Below are 21,383 nucleotides of genomic sequence, written 5' to 3'. Positions count from 1 at the left end.
ACCCAGAAGATTTTTTTTGACCACCTACTAGCTACCTCCTTCTGTAGATTCTAATCCTTGGCTCTCATACCGTGTTGGATGTGACAGCAGCAGAAAGCAAACTTCTCTTTTAGACTGGGAAACTCCACCTGATTTTTGCTGGGAGAAGTCAGCCCCTAGCCTTGATACCCCAATTCATCCATTCCTACCCAGAAGTTACTGAGGTGATGTGGCAGAGGAGTAGGGCTTCTGGTGGGTCCCTCTCATCTCTCTTTATTAGCTTCCCACAATTTTTCTCTTCCCCTGTGAAAGGTATTTATTTCTCTTACACCATGGCTTAATGAAAGCTCTACTTTCTAGTCCTTCAAGCCTGGCTACCCCAAAATCTTATTTATTGAGATATGACTGACATATAACATCGTGTAAGTTTAATGTGTGTACGTGTTGATATGATACACATGTTGGGGTCCGTTATCAAAGGATCGAGACTGATACAAAGCGAAGGTCAAGCAAAGCTTTATTTCATGCCAGTATCAAGAATCAAACCGACCAGCCGGGGCCGTCTCTTAGTCATGTTAGGTCACATGTGGGTGGCCAATTGAATTACAATTTACCTTATAGTAGCTGTTTGAACTAGCCTATCACTCTGGTCAGAATTTGCGCCCAAGTTTAACACCCAAAAGGCAGGTTTTACATTTTTTTGATGGTTAGGGAGATAGTATGTGTGCTTTACTGATTGGATGTCTCTACCTGGCCTGACTCGTCCTTGCATTCTGGGCTCTGTTATCTCCATCTGACCTGACCCATCCTTGTATTTGGGCTCTGTTATCAGGGACTGGTCAACCATATTTTACTGGTTTCCCAGATTTGTTTTTAAGTAAGTTCCTCTGGGGAGGGGGCAGGGTCAGTTTAAGTTTTACTGCACGAACAACAAAATGGCTGTGTAGCCGAGATGGAGTCGCTCTGGCTAAGTAGGTCCTTACACACACATATATTGAGAAAGATTATCACCATAGTGTTCACGAACATCTTCATTACCTTACATAACTACCATCTTTTTTTTTTTCTTTTCCTGGAATAAGGATATATAAGATCTACTTGTAGCAACTTCCAAGTACATGATGCGGTATTGTTCACCAGAGTAATTATGTTGTACATTAGATCCCTAAACTTGTTCATCTTATAAGGCTTTGCTTTCAAGGCTACTGTTTTGCTGGCAACCCAAATCCAGTTTGGTAATTAAAACTTGAATGTTACCGTTTCGCTTTCATGTGTGTCACTGCTAAGACATCCTAAAATCTCCTGAATGAGAGTAAACCTTTCAGCAGAATGTGTTGGGGAAGGGAGTTCACACCCATATAAGTGGAAAAGAAAATCCTATCACTCTATTTCCAAAAAGATCACCTTGATAAAAAAAAAAATCAGTCATTATCATTGATTCCAGAAAGCCCTTGGCCAGTGAGGAAGTCATCGTGTGACTCTCCACAGCTCTGGGACCAAGCTGAGGCCTGACACTATGCAGGCAAGTTAGGTAGATCAATCAATCAATCAATCAATCAATCAATAAATAAATAAATAAAAGACTCTATGCCTCACATAGAGAGTGTGAGAGATGTTATAGTCAAGGCACATACTTGAAATTTGTAAGTGGAAATTCCAAAGACTTAACATTTGAGAAAACTAAGCACTATTGGAATTAAAGATTGGAATTAAAAATGGAATTGGGATGTTAACTTTGTGATAGTTCACTAAAGTACATATAAAATATTTGTGCTTGTCTCTCTATACCATACTTTATAAAATACTATGAAAATGCATATACACTTTGATACAGCAATTCCTAATCCAGAAATTTATTCCAAAGAGATGTTTGTATAAAGTACAGACATACCTCACCATACACTCAAGGATGTGTTCCTTATACTATTCTGGTAACAACTTGGAATAAAATATGTTTGTTTACATGAGGGGAGTAGTTGGATAAAACGTTGTGTTTGTTAGAGTAACCCTAGCTACTATAACAAACCCAAAACTGTTCGTGGCTTACTAAAAATAAATTTAATTTTTGTTTGGTTTAGAGTCCAATGCAAATATTTCTGGCCAGTCAGAGCTTTTCCTCTGAATGGTAATTTGGAGACCCAGATGCCTTCTATCTGGGTAGAGATATCTGGGTGGCTCAGCCATGCTAGCGTCTCAGAGTCTTCTTCAGACTGTGGCAGGAGGGAAGAGAAACAGTGGAGAAGGCATACCCACTTTCTAAAAACAGAGGTCTGGCGGTGAGGCACGGGGTATTTGCTTGGGGTCATAGGACCATACCTGGACACAAGGTGAGCTGGGAAATGCAGTCCGTGGTGGGTAAGCTGCCTGCTACTGACAGTTGCATACCGTGGAACTTTGGCTTCCAAGCCAGTCCCTGGCACAGTTAATGCCCATGGGCATAGTGGAAACTACATAGCTGTTCAAAAGCATGAGCTGGGTCTGTATGCACTGACTCGGAAAGTTGCCCCAAACATATCCTCCCCTTAACTTTTTATTATAGAAATATTTAAACATTCAAAAGTAGGGGAAACAGGACAACAGACTCCCATGTACCCATCACCCAGCTTCCACGCTTGACAAATTTTGCTGCTCTTGGTTTGCAAGACCTATTCTGATGTGAAAAAACAAGAGGACAACAGAGTTGTCCTTTCCAGGATGATGGACCTGCTCTGAATCTACAATAGCCACTAGCCGCAAGCGGCTACTGAACGCTTGAAATAAAGCCAATAGGACCAAATAATGGGATGTTTTGTTTTATTTAATTTCATAGATTTATTTATTTTTTAAAGATTTTTTTTTGTCCTTCTAGGTTACTCTTGGAGGTTTTTTTTTTTTTTAATGATTATTATGTTATGTTAGTCACCATGCAGTACATCACTAGTTTTTGATGTAGTGTTCCAGGATTCATTATTTATGTTTAACACCCAGTACTCATTAGAACACGTGCCCTCCTTAATTTCAGAAAGTGAGAGAGAGCACGTGTGTGCACTCTTGAGCAGGCGGAGGGGCAGAGAGAGTGGGAGAAGCAGACTGCCTGGTCCCAGGACCCCAAGATCACGACCTGAGCTGAAGGTAGATGCTTCACCAACTGAGCCACCCAGGCACCCCAGTTTTCAGAGATTTAAAAGCAATCAGCTGTATATGATTAGTAGCTACTGTTTTGGAGAGCACAGTAGATTGTATATTGCGTGATCTCACTTGCGTTAAGAAAATTGTGTGAATTTATAAATTTATTCCTATTTAATAATACACTTGCATGACTGAGTCTATGAATAGGATTTAGCCTGGAGGGAATTCACTCTAAGCTTTTGACAGTGGTTGCCTCTGGGTGTAAAGATGGGGGACTAAGAGATCTTCACTTTGAATTTTATATACTTCTGCATTGTTTGTTTGAATTTTTTTTTATAAGCAATCATTACCTTTTTTTTAAAAAAGACACAAACCAAAAAAATTTTTTTTTCATCAAAATAAGAATGAACATCTGCTTTTGGTCATTTTCTGTAGACGCAGAGCTGATAGGATTGTTGTGTGAGTAATTCATCAAGGGAGGACTCGCAGGAGACTGAGGGGAGCAGGATAGGGAGGAGAGAGAGAAAGTACCTTCCTGGAAGGTGTTTTAGGAGAGTTTTAGCCACACAGCGTGGTCTCACAAGGAGCCTGGAGTGTGCAATGCATCCCAGAGGTTCACCTGCTCAGGGGGAAGGCAGAGACTATGCTGTAACTCACCTGTACCTGTTCCACCAGTGTTTGCCTGGGAGATCCGCATGCCATGCCAGTAAATCAGATGGGGGGTGGTGGGTGCCAAGAATGGCCGCTCTCCCACCCCTTCTTACCGGGCAAGGACTCATGAACTGGTGTAGGACGAGTCCCCAGGAGGAGACTGGGTTTTCCCCTTCGCATACCCGCTCCTGCTTTCGTAACTTGCTGCTGTAATCACTGGCACTCGGGGAAATACGGAGACTGGCTGGCTCACGGCCACGTTCAAAAGGATCTGATGGCTTCTCCTTGCTCTGCTGTGGGGCTGGTGGCAGCTGCGGAGCACGTGTTCTGGGAACAGGCCTCCCAGACTGAAGGCAATTAGACCTTGGGCGAGCACCTTCGGCTCTCGGTGTTGTCGTCTGATTAATGGGTATTGCAGTAACCCTCCCCCCGACCTAATGGGTTAGTTGTGAGGATTTGACTCCATGTGCTCTTGTTAAGAGATGGGCTCTGGAGTCATAGTTCCTGGGTTCAAATCTTGGTTCCAGTCCTCACATATTTCAGTAAATTCCCTAAAACTTCAGTTTCTACGAAAATGAGAGTCAGACAGGTTAATTAATCCAACTGGTAGTGCTTCAAGTGGTACCTGGAACATAGCAGGTGCACCACTGTGTCAGTGCTCCCTTTTCTCAGAGAAACCGAAATTATCTGGTTCATACTGGCTGGGCCAAAGGCGTAGTGAGTAGACACAGTCAGGACAGTGACCAGGCCCCCCGGACACCCTGCCAGCCTTCACCCATTCTGCTTTAAATTCTCTTGCATTCTGACTGATGGCGTGACCTCGGGAAATCTGTGGAAACACTCTTGGACCTCTGTTTTCATATCTGTAAAATGGAGTCCTTGTGTTTACCTTGAGGTAGGGTGACCAACCTCCTGGCTTGTCTTTTACCGGGAGGGGAATGCCCAGGACTCTGGCCTTCCAGTGCTAACACCAGGGAAGTCCTGGGAAAACTGGGGTTACTAGGTCCACCCATCTGGAAGCACTATTGTAGGGCCCTGCAGACAAAGCACGGAAGGAGCCTGGAGCTTGGGAGGCACCAGTGAAACGGAAGCTCTAGTTCTAACTTCAAAAGTCCTTTTGCCCTTTGGAGTCTGTTTATGCTTGGGTCAATTAGGTGATCATCCATTAAGTTGTTTGACTCATAACTGAGGAGCATGTGTCTGTCTCAGGGGGATTGTTGAAGGGGTTTCCTGGCTTCTTGCCCTTGCAGTGGCCACCAGAGGGCACCAGGGAGCACCCAAGTCAAGTTCCACCTCCTCTGCCCACAACCCTCCAGGACTCCCACCACCCTCAGCTCAAAGCCCAAATCCTCTTGGAGACCTCTAAGGCCCTACACGACCTGCTCCATCCCCTCCATGCCCTGCCCTCCTCCCTCTCTTCGCCTTGCTCTCTTTGTTCTGACCACACACCCCTCCTTGCTGTTCCTCTAATACCTCAGGTCCAGTCCTGCCCCAGGGCCTTTGCATGAGCTATGTCCTCTGCTTGGGATGCTCTTGCCCTACATATACACTTGGCTCTCTCCCTCATCTTCTTTATGTTTCAGCTCATGAGTCATCTCAGTGACTACCCTATTTTCGACATCGTATCCCTTACCCTCAACTCTCCAGGTTATTAGCTCTGTGAAGATGGGGAATTTTGTGTGTCTTGTTCCACTTCTGAATCCACAGTGCCTAGAATAGTGTCTAATGTATAGAAGGTGTTTGTATTTATCAGAGTTATCCAGAGAAGCAGAACCAACAGGAAGGATACATATAGATTAAAAAATTTGTCATAAGGAATTGGTTCGTGCAATTCGGGAGGCTGGCAAGTCCTAAGATCTTTGCAGTGACATGCAAAGTTCTTGAGACCAGAAAGAATGGGGGGAACTGAGCAAAGGTGAGCATGGCTGGTGGGACAAGGTAGGAGATGAGCTGAGAGGTTGGTCGGTGCCAAGTCACACAGACCTGGCTTGAGATTCTGGTTTGGGGTGGGTTTGAGTTGTGAGCGATTGAGCCAGAGGAAGAGGGTGATGGGAAACTTAGATGAAAGGCAGGAAGTTTGCAAAGAACAGCATTGCCTCTGCAGATGAAAGAGGAAACTGTTAGTGAGAAGAGATACAACTAAGATGTCCTGCAGGGAAAGGAAACAAGGCATGTTGTAAGAAGGTTTTGCAGCATTCTATGAAGTGCTTTCTTACTCTATCAGTCGACGCTGGCGCCTTACCGTTCACTCCTCTTTCTTTCACATCCCACACCCAGTCCATTGGCAAATACTGTTAGCGTCACCTTCGGAAGAAACCCCAAATCTTGTGTCTCCCACAGCTCCCAGCAGGATTGCAGCCTCCATCCCGGCTTACCTGGATGGGAGCAGGTGTCTCCTGCCTGGTCATCCTGCCCCTCTACAGTTCATCTCCCAGCCAGGGGCCACAGGACCCTGTTAAAAGCCCAGTCCAGCTCTGTCCTGTCTGGGCTCAGACACCTCATGGCTCCCACCACTCTCTGTAGAAAGCCGAGGCGTGCCAGCACTCTAGCAGATCTAACATGATTTGTCTGTGTCCAGGCCTCCCATTTCCCCCTTCCCACTGTGTTCTAGCCACATCGACCTCCTTGTCACGCCACCAAACTCTTGGCTTGGTCTTGCCCCTTCATGCTGTTTCCTCTGCTCTAGGTTCCTTCACAGCTCACTCACCTCCCTCTGATCTTTGTTCTAATAATAGCATCTCAGCAAGGTCTTCATTATTGAGCACCGGCTGTGTACTGGGCACTGTTGTATGCACTCAGCACACAGCAGTGAATGACAGACACAAATCCTTGACTTCTAGGAGCTCAAAGTCCATCAGGACAACAGACTTAATCAATCACAGAAGTTGTTTTTTTTCTTTTTTAAACAAAGAATTGTTTTAGAAATTGTCTGAAAATTAATTTCATTTCCAGCCAGATTTACCTCTTCCTGGAGAGCAGTAGTAAAAATCACTCACTCCAATGAGTGGAGATGCCACTCACAAGCTGTGTGTCCTTGGACAAGTTACTTAACCTCACGGAGCCTCAGTTGTCCACATCTGTGTAATGGGAATTGTATGAGTACACATACTAAGGCTGCTCTCGCCAATAAACAAACTTGGTAGCGTCACACAACAAAAACATTACCTTGCGGGTCTGGAGATCAGAAGTCCAAAGTGGGTCCCATTGGGCTAAAATCAAGGTCCCTGCAGGGCTGCGTTCTTTTCTAGAGGTTCTGCAGGATAATCTGTCTTTTTGCCTTTTCCAGCCTCTAGAGGCCTCCTGGATTCCTTGCCTTGTGTCCCTCCTCCTCCACTTTCAAAGCTGGCAATGACTGGCCAGGTCGTTCTCACGTTGTGTCCCTTTGCCTCTGCTGGCTTCGCCTTCTGTTTATAAGGACCTTTGTGATTACTTTGGCCCCACCTGGTTAATCCAGAATAATCTCTTCATCTTGGGATCAGCTGATCGCCAATCTTTTTTTAAAAAAATGTTTATTTTTAAAATTTCTTTTCAGTGTTCCAGAATTCATTGTTTATGCACCACACCCAGTGCTCCATGCAATACGTGCCCTCCTCAGTACCCACCACCTGGCTTACCCATTCCCCCACCCAATAAAACCCCTCAGCTTGTTTCTCAGAGTCCACAGTCTCTCATGGTTGGTCTCCCCCTCTGGTTTCCCCCAACTCCCTTCTCCTCTCCATCTCCCCATGTCCTCCATGTTATTTCCTTATGCTCCACAAGCAAGTGAAACCATATGATAACTGACTCTCTCTGCTTGACTTATTTCATTCAGCATAATCTCCTTCAGTCCCGTCCATGTTGCTACAAAAGTTGGGTATTCATCCTTTCTGATGGAGGCACAATACTCCATAGTGTATATGGACCACATCTTCCTTAACCATTTGTCCGTTCAAGGGCATGTTGGTTCTTTCCGCAGTTTGGCGACTGTGGCTGCTGCTGCTGTGAACATTGGGGTGCAAATGGCCAGCTCATTGCCAATCTTAATTCCATCTGAAACCTTAGTGCTCCTTTGCCACGTACCATACCATATTCGTAGGTTCCGGGGATTAGGATGTGGTCATCTACCAAGGGGCTATTATTCTGATGACCACAGGAATGATAATATCAAATAAGTCTCTTCCTAGGCACCTAGAAGCCTGCCTCCATGTCTGGCTTTGTCTTTCCAGAGCTCACAGTGTGGCGGGAGAAATGATCATTAAAAAGCTAATCATGGGGCACCTGCGAGGCTCAGTGGGTTGGGCCTCTGCCTTCAGCTCAGGTCATGATCTCAGGGTCCTGGGATCGAGCCCCGCGTTGGGCTCTCTGCTCTGTGGGGGAGCCTGCTTCCTCTTTTCTCTTTCTGCCTGCCTCTCTGCCTACTTGTGATCTGTCTGTCAAATAAACAAAACAATAACAAAAAAATCTAATCGTATAAATAATAGAGCAACTGTAATTATGGTAGGTGTCATAGAGGAAGAGCTCAGGAAACCTTGGGAGCGTCAAGGGAGGTGTTTTGGAGGAAATGACAGTTAAGCAAGACCTAAGGAGTGAATAGGAATGGGTCAGGCAAAGCAGAGGTCAAGGGAATAGCATATGCCAGGGCCCTGAGGTGGAAAATCTGGAAATGGAACTACCATGAGATGAGAGGCTTAAAGATGTGGTTGGGTCTTGTCACTGGGGCCTCATGAGTCCTGTTAAGTGGTTTGGGTTTTAATTCTGAGTGTGACACTGTAGGCAGTATAGTGTAGGAGCACTGTAGGCAGGGGTGGGGGTAGATGATCAAATTTGTATTCAGAGATGACTACTATGTGGAGAAAAGATTGGAGGGGATAATGGAGGATTTAAGGATGTAGAATCCAGAGGAAGGTCTTTGGGGATGGAGAAAAGCAGGTAGATGCCAAATGCTACTTGTTTATTGGCTAGAGCAGCCTTAGTATGTATACTCATACAATTCCCATTACACAGATGTGGACAACTGAGGCTTGGCGAGGTTAAGTAACTTGTCCAAGGACACATAGCCAGTGAGTGGCATCTCCACTCATTGGAGTGAGTGATTTTTACTACTGCTCTCCAGGAAGAGGTAAATCTGGCTGGAAATGAAATTAATTTTCAGACAATTTCTAAAACAATTCTTTGTTAAAAAAAAACACACACACACACACACAACTTCTGTGATTGATTAAGTCTGTTGTCCTGATGGACTTTGAGCTCCTGGAAGGCAAGGATTTGTGTCTGTCATTCACTGCTGTGTGCTGAGTGCATACAACAGTGCCCAGTACACAGCCGGTGCTCAATAATGAAGACCTTGCTGAGATGCTATTATTAGAACAAAGACCAGAGGGAGGTGAGTGAGCTGTGAAGGTACCTAGAGCAGAGGAAACAGCATGAAGGGGCAAGACCATGCCAAGAGGTTTGGTGGCATGACAAGGAGGTCGGTGTGGTTAGAACACAGTGGGAAGGGGGAAATGGGAGGCCTGGACACAGACAAATCATGTTAGATCTGCTAGAGTGCTGGCACGCCTTGGCTTTCTACAGAGAGGGGATGTCAGTCATATCAGATTAAGGAACATCCTACTCCAGAAGGATCTCATCCTTGCTGAGGTCTTAACTACATTTACAAAGACCCTACTTCCAAATAAAGTTGCATTCTCAGGGGCCAGGGTTTAGGGAGTCAGCATATTTGGGGGTGGGGCACAGTTCAGCCCAGAATAGTCCTCTTCATGCTCTCATGCTGCCTCCCCCTTGAAGCCCACCCTGGAGCTCTAATCTGACCTGTTCCTTCTGTACTGTCCAGATGTGAATGAGTGTCTGGATACCACCACGTGCCCAGCCTACGCAACCTGCACCAACACTTTGGATAGTTACTACTGCACTTGCAAACGAGGTTTTCTGTCCAGCAATGGACTGACGCAGTTCAGGGGCCCAGGAGTGACGTGCAAAGGTAAGTACACACCCCCTCAAAACCCGCCAGCATGTTATATGGGAATCAGGTGGAAGCTGGCTGGGTAGTGGATGTGGATGTAGGTACATTTTCCCCAAACATTTTTTTCTCCCCATCTCCCTCCCTTAACCTTCTTTTCTTTCTTAAATTTTTAAAATTTAAATTTAATTATCCAACACACAGTACATCATTGTTCTCTTTCTTTTTCTATGACAATGATTCCTGCTCACTCAACGTTCCAACAATTCAGAGCTAGCTTTAGGATGAAAATGAAAGTAAAAACCGTGTTGTTTGTCAATATCCAGAAATAACCACTGATTTCCTTTTGGGTAACCTCCTTTTGGTTGTCTTTCCATGCAGAAAACAAGACTCTCTAACATTCACTGAGTGCCGGGTCCCCTGTGAAGGGCTTTCTATGCATTTTTACATTAAACTGAGTTCAGGCATCTCTACCATGATGATCTCTACCATACAGAGGAGGAAACTGCTTGGGGTATTGGAATGACTCATTCACAGTCGTGCGGTTGAACTGACCTCCAGACCCATCTTTCCGACTCTAACAGCAATTTCTGAATCATATCACCTAGTTGTGAGGTGTTGGGGAAACATATTTACCCTCTGTAAGCCTCAATGTTTCCCTCTGTAAAATGGGTTTATAAGACTACCCACCTTGAAGGATAGTTGGGAAAATTAAATGCAGTCATGTGTATACAGTGTGCTAGGTACAGTACAGAGGTACTACCAATGTAAATAGCATAAATTGAAATAGTCCCCAGAATGAGCAAAGTTCTTTGTTTGCATTTTTATGTTTAGATCACAGTTCTTCCCTTGACAGTCAAGATCTGACTGTGTCTCTGAATAAGACCAGGGGTTGGCAAACTTTTTTGTGCAAGGGGCCAAAGAGTAAATGTTTTGGAGGTTGCAAGCCGAATGATCTCTCATGACTACTTAATGCTCCAGTTGTAGTGAGAAAGCAGCCATAGGCGATACACGAATGAATGGGTGTGGTTTTGTTCCAACAAAACTTTATTTATACAAACAGGTGGTGGTAGACTGATTTGACCCATGAGCTGTACTTCGCTGGGCTCTGAAAAAGAGAATTCATTTCTATTGTTGTAGTACCCAGAGAGTTCCCAAATCTTTCTTTACCTTTGGGTTACAGTTCGTGGGTTATTTGGTAAGCTTCAATAGTCCTGATGGGCCCTGGTTTCAAAATTTGGGTTGAAACCAACATTCTCCGTCTAGAAAATTATGACTACTACGGCAAGGATTTCATCTCCTTTATGTCTCTGACCCTCCTATAGGGCCTGATTTCTTGTGAATATCCAATAGATACTTGTTGAATGAAGGAACATGTTACCTCCTTCTTTATGTCAACTACAAATTTAGTCAGCCTTAATTGGTTGTTTCTAATGTTTTACTGCGTTAGATAAAGGCGTGATAAACATTCCTGTGGTCTGATCTTGATGTATAGGGGCAGCTCCAGATTTCTGTCTAGGAGAGGCACAGTTTTCTGGGAGGGGCTGTAAGAGACTTGCCTTGAAGTTGTATTTGCACGACAAGTATATAGCAAGGGTTTAGGATGACTTGGCAGATCTGGGCTGAAGAAAACTTGTGCTGGACTACATCATGATACCATAACTGGACAATTTTATGGGTCCTCAAATGAGTAAATTGTTCTATATGGCTTTGAAAATTATTCTTTTTTTAAAGAAAAGACTTTTTTATTTATTTGTCAAAAAAGTGTGTGTGTGTGAGAGAGAGAGAGAGAGAGAATACACATAAGCAGGAGGAGTGGCAACCAGACACAGAAATAGGCTCCCCACTGAGCAGAAAGTCTGATGTGGGACTGGATCCCAAGACTCTGAGATCCTGACCTGAGCCAAAGGCAGCCACGTAACTGACTGAGCCACCCAGGTGCCCTAAATTGTTATTTTACAATCTACTGCTGGGTAGCAGAACACCTGCAAATTTAGTACATGAAAATAAGGGCAACCATTTATTTTGTTCATGAATGTCTCTGTCATCTGGGTTGAGTTTGGTGAGTGTGGCTTGTCTCTGTTCCATGCAGTGTCAGTTGAGTTGGCTCCAGTGGGGGCTAGAGGATCCACTTTAAAGAGAGCACACTCCCACGGCTGGTAGCTGGTGCTGGCCTCCAGCTGGCTGCTTCACCAGGGCTGTGGGCTGGGGATCCTGGTTCTTCACCATGTGAGCTGCTTTTTTCATGGCTGCTTGGGCTTCCTCCCAGTATGGTGGTCAAGTTCCAAGAGAAGAAAGAGGGAATGCATGGTGTCTTTATGACTTAGAATCACTACCCTCACAATCACAGCATGCTTAGATCCAAGGGGAGGGAATAGAGACCCCATTGCTTTCTGGAAGGAATACAAATTCATATGGAATGAAGGGCATATGGCATGGAAGACATAATTTCTGCCATTTTTGAAAATACAATCTGCTACACAAGATGAGGCAAATTTGTAACTCTAACTCTTTCTGTGTCCAGATATAGATGAATGTTCTCAAAGCTCCTCAAAATGTGGTCCCCACTCAGTCTGCAGAAACCTTCTGGGGAGGTACAAGTGCAGCTGTTTCCCCGGTTTCTCTTCTCCCACTGGAAATGACTGGATCCCAGGATATCCAGGTCATTTCTCCTGCGCAGGTAATGCTCTTGGGCATGGGTCTTTGGTGAACAGTGATCACTTGAGTTGGAGACATGCATCTCTCACATTAGACACACCATCTTCATTCTGCCCACTCTCCTTTACTGCTCCTCAGACATCAATGAGTGCCTCTCCAGTGGCATCAGCCCGGAGCATGCAGAGTGTGTCAACTCCTTGGGAAGCTATGATTGCAGCTGCCAGAGTGGATTCCTCTCTCACAACTCCACCTGTGAATGTATAGAGAACCTGTTGTGCTCTAGATGCCCTCCTCCCCAAACCTCCATATTAAATCAGTCATCATATCTTGGGGAATTTACCTGTTAAATATGTCTTAAATCTCTCCATTCTTCCCTGTCCTCGTTCTGGGATTCCCTGATATTTTACCAGCCGCCTCACTGGGCTTTCTCTTCCTCCAGTCTTGTCCTTCAAATCCATCCTCCAACTGTAGCCAGAATGTTCTCACAAGATGCAAGGGCTCTGTCTTCCTGAATGTGGTGCAGTACTACTATTGTCCATGCTCATTTGGAGGGAGGGTGACCCCGTCAAGCAAGGCACGGAGTGATCAAGCCCTTATCACATCCCCTTGGCGTGGACTGATAGATGTTTGAAGTCCTCTCTGATTTTTCTGATCCACTTGTAGCAGTTAGCTATAGCTGAGTAACAAATCACCCTGAAATTCAGTGACTAGAGACTAACACCATGTATTTGACTTTCTATTCTGTGCATTGGAAGTTTAGGTTGGACTCTGCCCGTCAGTTCCTTGGGTCTCTGTTGGGCTTTTTATGTATCTGTGGTCAGCTGAGGGTCAGTTTGCTTATCTCAGCTAGGCTGCCTTGCATGCCAGGGGAATGATCTGGGATGTTCCATCTTTCTTCTACTTTGTCTCTCATTCTTGTTAGGTGAGTCTAGTGCTTGTTCATATGGAGGAAGCAAGGATCCCAAAGAATGAGCAGAAGCAAAGAACTTCTCTAGAAGTCTACATATAGAACTGGCACCAAATCACTTCTGCTGCATTCTTTTGGCCAGCGGAAGTCAAAGGCCAGCTAGATTCAAGGAGTGGGGACACAAGCTCCACATCTTAAAGAGGAGTGGCAATAAGTCACATTGCACGGCACCATCTGCGTCTCATGGTGTAGCCATGGGGAGAGTAAAGAAGGACGGCCATGTCTATGGTCATTACTCTTGGGAGCTATTTACCACTCTCCTCTTACATACATTGGGCCAGGATTTATTCTCACGGCCATGCCTAACTGCAAGGGAGAAGAGGGGGCAGGGGAGAACATGCACGGCAAGTGTGTTTTCAGACTCCTGTTCTCATTTCTTTATTCACTTTGACTTGGGTTTTCATTTCCACTGATCAGATGTGGATGAATGTGCTGATCCCGGAATTTGCCCAGAGCATGCAACTTGCCACAACAGTCCTGGAAGCTACTCTTGTGTCTGCAACCTGGGGTTTGAATCTAGCAGTGGCAACAGGAACATCCAGGGCCCAGGAGAGACATGTGAAGGTAGGTGGGAGAGATCTGTTGGGGAACAAGATCCAAGTCCATTGGCCAAGACAGGCCTGGTAGGGAAAAGGTCTGCAAGAGTCTGGGCTGAGCTCAAAGCTCTCCTCTGCTAAGCTGAAGCCAATAATCACTCCTTCCTTCCTTCCTTCATTCATTTACTCTTTCACTCATCAGCAAATACTTCAGGAGCACCTTCTGTATGCTGAGCACTATTCTAGGGATGGTGGATACAGCAGTGACCAGCAGAGGCAAAATTATTTGCTCTCCTGGAACTCATCATCCAGCGTTGGGAGAGATAAATAGCAATAGAAATCATGAACATAGAGTATGCCAGGAATAGTTTAAGGAGATAAAGAAGACAGGAAAGTGGACAGGGAGTGCTGAGGATGGGGGTCTACATCGAATAAGGTGGTAAGGAACGGCTATGCTGAGAAGTTGATATTTGAGGAAAAATGTGAGGGTGTGAGGGACTGAGATATTGGGTATCTGGGGAAAGGTGTTCCAGGAGGAGGAAACAGCAGGTACGGAAGCCAGGAGTCAGAATCCTAGCCAAGGTGTTGTGCTTTTCCACTCATGTGCTCGCTGTCTTCCCAACAACCTGATGGTATCAGTATATTTTATACCCATTTTACAGATGAGGAAACTGAACCTCCATTGTGCTGGAACAGCTTTCCCACAGTCAAATAGATAGGAAGCAGGGGAGTCCGGATCTGAATGCTGCCAAGTGTGACTGCACACCCTGTGCTCTAACCATGATGCTATTCTGCCTTCATGTGAGGCTGCCACCTCCAGCAACCCAGGGAGGGGGCTTGTCTAGGGCCGGCATCGACTTAACCCCCAAGTTCCCAGACTCTGACTCATGACAGCCTGGGAAGCGGTCCTCTAACAAGTCCAGAACCAGACAGAGCCTGATTTTAAATCCTGGGTGTGCCTTTCACAGGCTATGCAGTAACCGTGAAGCCTCAGTTTCCTTATCTGGAAAACGGAAATAATGTTGGTGTGCACCTCACGGGGGCTGCCGGAAGCATTTTCTGAGCAGGTGCATGTAGGATCTCCCTCGGCACCTGTCACAAAAATCTCAACATGTCACCAGTTAATTTTTTATTTTATTTAGCAAATATTTAGCTCAGACTTGTTATCCTCCGGGCTCTTTTCTGAGGCTTTCCCAGACATCACCTTATTTAATGCTCCAAACAACCCAGTGAAATGAGTACTGTCCCTGTCCCCATTTGACAGATGATGGTGCTGAGATGCACAGAGGTGAATTATCTTGTCCACGCATTAGTCAGCTCTGGGTCTGACTAAATGCCGCCGATGGGGGGCGCCTGGGTGGCTCAGTGGGTTGAGCTGCTGCCTTCGGCTCAGGTCATGATCTCGGGGTCCTGGGATCGAGTCCCGCATCGGGCTCTCTACTCAGCGGGGAGCCTGCTTCCTCCTCTCTCTGCCTGCCTCTCTGCCTGCTTGTGATCTCTCTCTGTCAAATAAATAAATAAAATCTTAAAAAGAAAAAAATGCCGCCGATGGGGCAGTTTCAACAACTGAGATTTCTTTTCTCTCTCTTCTGGAGGCTGGAAGTCTGAGATCATGGTCAGTCAGAGAGGGCTTTCTTCCTGGCTTCTGGATGACCGCCTTCATGCTGCGTCCTCAGTGAGCTCTGGTGTCTCTTCCTCTTCTTTGAAGGGCATCGATCCCATCTTAAGATCTCCTCTTAACCTCATCATCTTGCAAAGGCCCCATGTCCAAACACCACAGAGTGTTAGGGCATTAACATATGAATTTGATGTGCAGAGTGGTGAATAATTCAGTGCACAGCTCCCAGTAACACACAGACTGTAGGGACAGAGCCAGGCTTCGAGCCCAGGCTGTCTGCACCCTCCACCCCTCCACTCAGACACTTCTTAATCATTGTTATTGATAACATAGTGATTCCTTGAAAAGGAATTGAGATTTATGAAAGAAAGAGAGGCCAGTGAGTTCCAGGCTGAGGGAGCAGAGAATAAGCCTTCATGAACCTACAGGTAACCAGTGAATCTGAGTCAGGAATTACGAGGGGATTAGACAAGCAAGAGAAGCTTGGTGAGGTTCGGTGGGACCAGGCTCTTGGGGTCTCCTGTGTTCTGAGGGGGTGTTTGGATTTTTATCCCATGCCGCAGAGAGCTTCGTCAGGAGGCTGTGTGAGTCACAGACCTGCTTCTTTGCCCTTCCTTTCAGCAGAGTTTGGGAAGGCGTGAGCAGAGCCCAGGAGCTTCACTGGCTCGGGTCCGGGTGGGGTTGTGCTCTGCCAGGCCCTAGGCATCCTTCATCCTCTTGACGTAGACTGGTTTTCTGCCTAGATGTGGACGAATGCGCCAGGAACTCAACTCTTTGCGGCCTGGATTCCATCTGTATCAACACCCTGGGAAAATACAATTGCTCCTGCCTGCCTGGGTTCTTTTCACCTGCTGTTTGGACCCCTGAGAATGTGGAGGATTTCAGATGTGTAGGTAATGCTCCCAGGCATGCCGGGAAAACTTTCCACCGATAGCAAACCACCCTGAAAAGTATGGCTTACAAACAAGGGTCTGTGCTTGCTCGTGATCCTGTGGACTGAAAAATGGTCTTTCTGCATCCCTAGGATGGAGGCCAGGTCCAAAATGGACTCCCTTACGTGGCTAGTAGTTGGTGCTGGTGTCTGGCTGGGAGCTCAGCTGGGCCCCTGAGTTTCCCTCGTGGGCCCATCCTCGTGGATTCTTGGGCTTCCTCAGAGCATGGCAGCTGGTTTCCCAGAAGGGAAGCTGCAAGGGGAAGGAAGCAGAAACTGGGATCTTGTAAGACCTGGGCTTGGAAGTCCCAGAATGTTGCTTCTGCCACGTTCTCCTGGCCAACGTCCTGGGGCCAGGCTAGATGCCAAGGAAGGGGAAATTAACTCCCCATCTCTCTGGGGGAACAAGGCCTGCACACAGGAAACAGTGACACCGATGGTGGTCGTCTTTGGAGGATCTACTCTACTAAGGAACATGTCTTATGTTCTTTGAGCTTCCCCCCTTCCCAGGGCAATAATGTGCTTCTTTTCATTAAAAATGTTCTTGTTTTCATTCACTGATCTTCAGCAGCTGCAGACATTAATAGAGGGAGAGCAACAGAGAGGCAAATCTGAGAGGGACCGTAGAGAGAAACTGGTACAGCATTCCAGGCTGCTAGGCATCTTCTCAGGACCCCTTGACACTCAGACTATCACTGCTCCTAATTGTTTTACCTACTCAGTAGTTTTCACTGTGCATGAAGGAAGGGTTCCTCAGCCAAAACAGTTTTGAAAACCACACAGCTAGTCCAGCGCCATATGCAAAATGTAAATTTCACTTGTGCTATTTTTTAAGGGCTATTTCTGGTGATGAGGACAATGATGATGATGTTCAGTTAGCCAACATATAGCACATCATTAGTTTTTGACGTAGTGTTCAATGATTGATTAGTTGCATATGGAGTTGCTGCGGGCACTGTTTCCTTCTCTGGGATCATGACCTGAACCGAAGGCAGACACTTAACCAACTGAGCCACCCAGGGGCCCCCCATATGTGCTATTTCTGATGAGTGTTCACCTAGCAGACACTTACATGTGTCTGTCAGTGGGGAGATCCCTATTAAAAGAAGGGCACTCTTTGGTTAGAGATATTTTCTGTGACATCAAGAGGAAAACCATTTCCCTGGACTTTCTACCTCTGGGTCGTTCTCCTGTCCTTTGAGATCTCCAAATGAGTCTACTCATATCATAAGGACTTCTCCCAATGCTCCATGGTAATGCCCAGTATAACACACCATGTACTTGCACAGGTTGTTTTGTGAATTGACAGAGGAATATGAAAACTGTTGTCCTTACCTTCCTCCTGCTTATTTATTCCTGGGACATTCTATTGCATATATCTCTATGGCTCAGAAACTCCCAGAGGGAGAGGTAACCTCACAGTGCCACAGTGACCTGGCGAGACGCTATATGGTAGGCCAGGATTCCTCAATTCTGGTGCTACTAACGTTTTGGGCTAGATAGTTCTTTGTGGTGGGAGGCGGTCCTGGGAAGTGCAGGATGTTTGGAAGTATCTGTGGCTTCTACCTACCACATCACCCCCTACCCCCAGCCCAGTCACAACAACCAAAGATATCTCCAGACAATGCCCAATGTCCCCTAGCAGGGGTAGAGGGGACACACTGCCCTCAGCTGAGAATCACCAGCTTAACACTAACAGAAATTTCTTACTCTCATTACTACCCAATATAGACATACCTGGCCAGTGGTCAGCTTTTCTCCACACCATTTCCTTGCATCTGTTGGTTCTCATATCACTTTTGGCTTTGGAATCTCTGTTTCAGCCAGTGGTGGGAAAGAGAGGAAGCACACATGCTTTGCAACCACCTTGGCCCAGAAGTGACAAATGTCATATCTGCTCTTATTCTAAACATGAAAACTGGTCACATGGCCCCACCTAGACGCAGAGGGTTCTGGGAAATGTAGTGCCTGCTTGGGCTACCATTTTTTAGGGATAAATCTATGCATTGGAAGTATGGCTTTTGTAGGATCACTAGCCAACTCTGCCTCATGCCCATTCTCTATGCTATAGATGTTGATGAGTGCCTCCATATGTGCCCTTCCAATGCAACGTGCACCAACACGCCTGGGAGCTACTTTTGCACCTGCTCTCCTGGCTTTGCACCAAGTAATGGAAAGCTGAGCTTCACAGAACAAGGAGTCCATTGTAGAGGTGAGAAGAGGATTTGCTGAACATCCCTGGAAAGAAGTATCTCCTGGTTCTTCTGGGTTGTTTGATATTCTCAAGTTCTTTGCAGATATTGATGAATGCTCCCAAGGTCCATCACCATGTGGCCCCAATTCTGTCTGCACCAATGCCTTGGGCTCCTACAGCTGTAGCTGCATTGGAGGCTTTCAACCCAATCCTGAAGGCTCCTTGAACTTCAGCTGCAAAAGTAATCATCTCTTTGTATCTCTTGGCAATGGAATATGTCTTGGTTTGGCTGCGAAATCCTTAACCTACTCAAACTCTGGATCTTTCTCTTACCTTTACCTCATCTACAATTCTCTCTTTTCCAAGGTATTCATTCACTCATTGATTAATTTACTCATTCAATAAATTATTCTTGGAACATCTATTAGTCAAACAGCCCCTGCACTAGTCATTGATGATTCAGTCCTGGATGTGATGGACATGATATTTGCCTTCATGTAGTTTATAGTCTAGGGAAAGAAGTAGAGAGTTCACACATTATTATTTAATAAGAACAATGAGTGTGACTCCCTAAAAAAATCATAGTATGATTCATAATGAGTAATGAGATTTGATATACTCTGGGCAAGTAACATTTAAATTGAAGTTTGATGGAAGGGTATGAATTATCTAGATGAAGAGTGGAGAGCTCAGTGTGACGGTTATGGCATGTGCAAAGGCCCTGAGGCTAACATAGAGTCAGGACCAGGGGAAATGGCATTAGGTGCACCTGAGGACATGGGCAGAAGTCAGATCCTGCAGGAACTGGTGAGCCACGTGAGGAATTTCGGAGATTTTTTTTTCCTCCTGAAAACAATAGGGAAGTGAATGGTTTAAATTTTTTGAAATTGTGCATGACTTGGTACATTAAAAATAGAGGCATCTTACCTGGAGGCAATGAAGTATAATAGTAAAAGGAATACATTCAAGGTCCTCGCCAACATGAAAGCTAGAATATCATCAGTGCCATTGTGTTTTCCACATGCTCCTTCCCCCATTAGAGCTCCCTTAGTCCTCCCAGAAGGGACTACTTGGAAATTTGTGTTTATAATTCCCCTACTTGAAAAAAAATGCCTCCCATGTATGTACTTCTCAACAATATGTCCCTTAGTTTTGTTTGCTTTGCAGTATTATAAAAAATGGCCTCATGCACTGGGTGGTCTTTGCCAACCTGCTCTTTCCACTCAGTCTCCTGCTTTTCAGTGTCCCTGATGTTTCAATGTGTGGCTGTCATATAATCTGGTAATGGATGGATTTGAAGCAGAGGATCATTAAATCAGACTTGTATTTTAATCATAGCGTGCTGTGGTTGAGTTTTAACTTGTTTGCTTTTGTTTTCTTCCTAGGGATCCCCTTCAAGTGTAAAGAAGATGTGATACCCAACAATCAACAAGTCCAGCTCTGCCAAGTGGGAGCAGCAGTGGAGCCTGAACATGTAAGTATTTTTAAGGTTCCTAGCTCTTGAGTTTCCTAAAAGAACTTCTAGAAGTTCCTAGGAGGTACCTAGAAGCCACTCAGGTGGGATGTTGTTTCTCAGTTTTAACAAAGGCCAAAATAATGGTGACCTAAATTGTATAACAGTTTATTTCTTTCCTTGTAAACAATCTGAGTGTCAGCTGTGGAGAGTTGATGGGATGGCTCCTTAAATGCTCTGCCATCATCAATACAAGCCTCCCACTCTGTGGCCCAAGATGGCTGCCCCAGCCCCTGCCATCACATCTGCATTCCAGCTGGTGGGCAGGCATAGTTCTTCTCTTTAACAGTATAACCCAGTATCACTTCTGTTTATATCTGGCTTCAAGGAAAGCTGAGAAGGGAGGACATTGGCCTATCTAAAACTTGGGAGTTCCTTCACTAAAAGAAGAAAGGATGTTGGAGTCTCATTACCAGTGAGGGTACTGGTGCTGTGTGGTTAAGATGTCAGGGGGGTGATGCACAGCCCCTGGGCCAGGCAAAGAGGAATTTGGATGTCCTGATTCTCCAACAAAGTTGTTTCAGAAACTCGAGCCTCCACGAGCATTTTAAGGAATTGATGTCACAATTTTCAAGACGAGCTTGTAAATTAGCTTGGGAACTCCCATGCACTTGGGACCATTGCTGTTGTTTTTTGAAAAGAGTGTGGTGAGATGCACCTAAAACGTCACCATTCTAACACTTTATTTTTTATTTAAAAAAAATTTTATGTGTTCATCTAGCCAGCATAGAGTACATCATAAATTTTGTTGCAGTGCAATTAATATACTACAATGGTGTGCAATCATCACTTCTAGCCCTCAAACATTTTCATCCCCTCAAAGGAAACTGTATCCCTAACAACATTGTCCTCCAGTGCCCCCTGGAGGAACTGGCCCCTGGTAGACACGGATATGCTCTCTGTGTCCATCCATTGTTCTATTCTGCATATTTCATACAAATGTAATCATACAGTACATGGTTTTTGGTGTGTGCATGGCTTCTCTCACTGAGTATGATTTTTCCAAGGCTCATCCACATTGTAGCAGGTGTCAATGCTTTATTCCTCTTTGTGGCTGAATCATAATCGATTTGGACCACTGGATTTTTTTTTTTCCATACATTCTCCCATCTTTGACCCCCCCCCCAAGTAGTTTTGCTGTTTCTTTGCATTTGTTTCTTTTATTCTTATTCATTGAAGAGAAAGCTTCCGTGGCTCCAATTCTGCTCAAATGGTGAGTTTCTGTTTTCCTGAGAATTCTAGAGCCTCCTGACACCTTAGGAGTTTAGGACCACCCTTATGGTGGACTGG

The 21,383-nt window shown here is 45.3% G+C and overlaps 1 protein-coding gene across 4 annotated transcripts in view; it reads left to right on the top strand.

Annotated features, from left to right (window-relative positions):
- Positions 1-21,383, top strand: part of ADGRE1 (adhesion G protein-coupled receptor E1) — a 47,350-nt gene that overhangs the window by 3,095 nt on the left and 22,872 nt on the right. For all 4 annotated transcript variants that reach the window (XR_014312617.1, XR_014312618.1, XM_082734072.1 and 1 more), the window contains exons 3-9: positions 9,551-9,697; positions 12,201-12,356; positions 13,719-13,865; positions 16,199-16,348; positions 18,458-18,598; positions 18,684-18,821; positions 19,966-20,054. Coding sequence is in view for 2 of the 4 variants with exons in the window: in XM_082734072.1 (XP_082590198.1) it covers positions 9,551-9,697; positions 12,201-12,356; positions 13,719-13,865; positions 16,199-16,348; positions 18,458-18,598; positions 18,684-18,821; positions 19,966-20,054 (968 nt within the window). In the remaining 2 variants the exon portion in view is untranslated. The remainder of the gene's footprint in view (positions 1-9,550; positions 9,698-12,200; positions 12,357-13,718; positions 13,866-16,198; positions 16,349-18,457; positions 18,599-18,683; positions 18,822-19,965; positions 20,055-21,383) is intronic.

Source organism: Mustela nivalis (assembly GCF_964662115.1).
Source record: "Mustela nivalis genome assembly, chromosome: 1".
Classification (NCBI taxonomy): Eukaryota; Metazoa; Chordata; class Mammalia; order Carnivora; family Mustelidae; genus Mustela; species Mustela nivalis.
The sequence above is the reverse complement of the archived record's forward strand: the minus strand, read 5'-3'. Positions and strand labels throughout refer to the sequence as shown.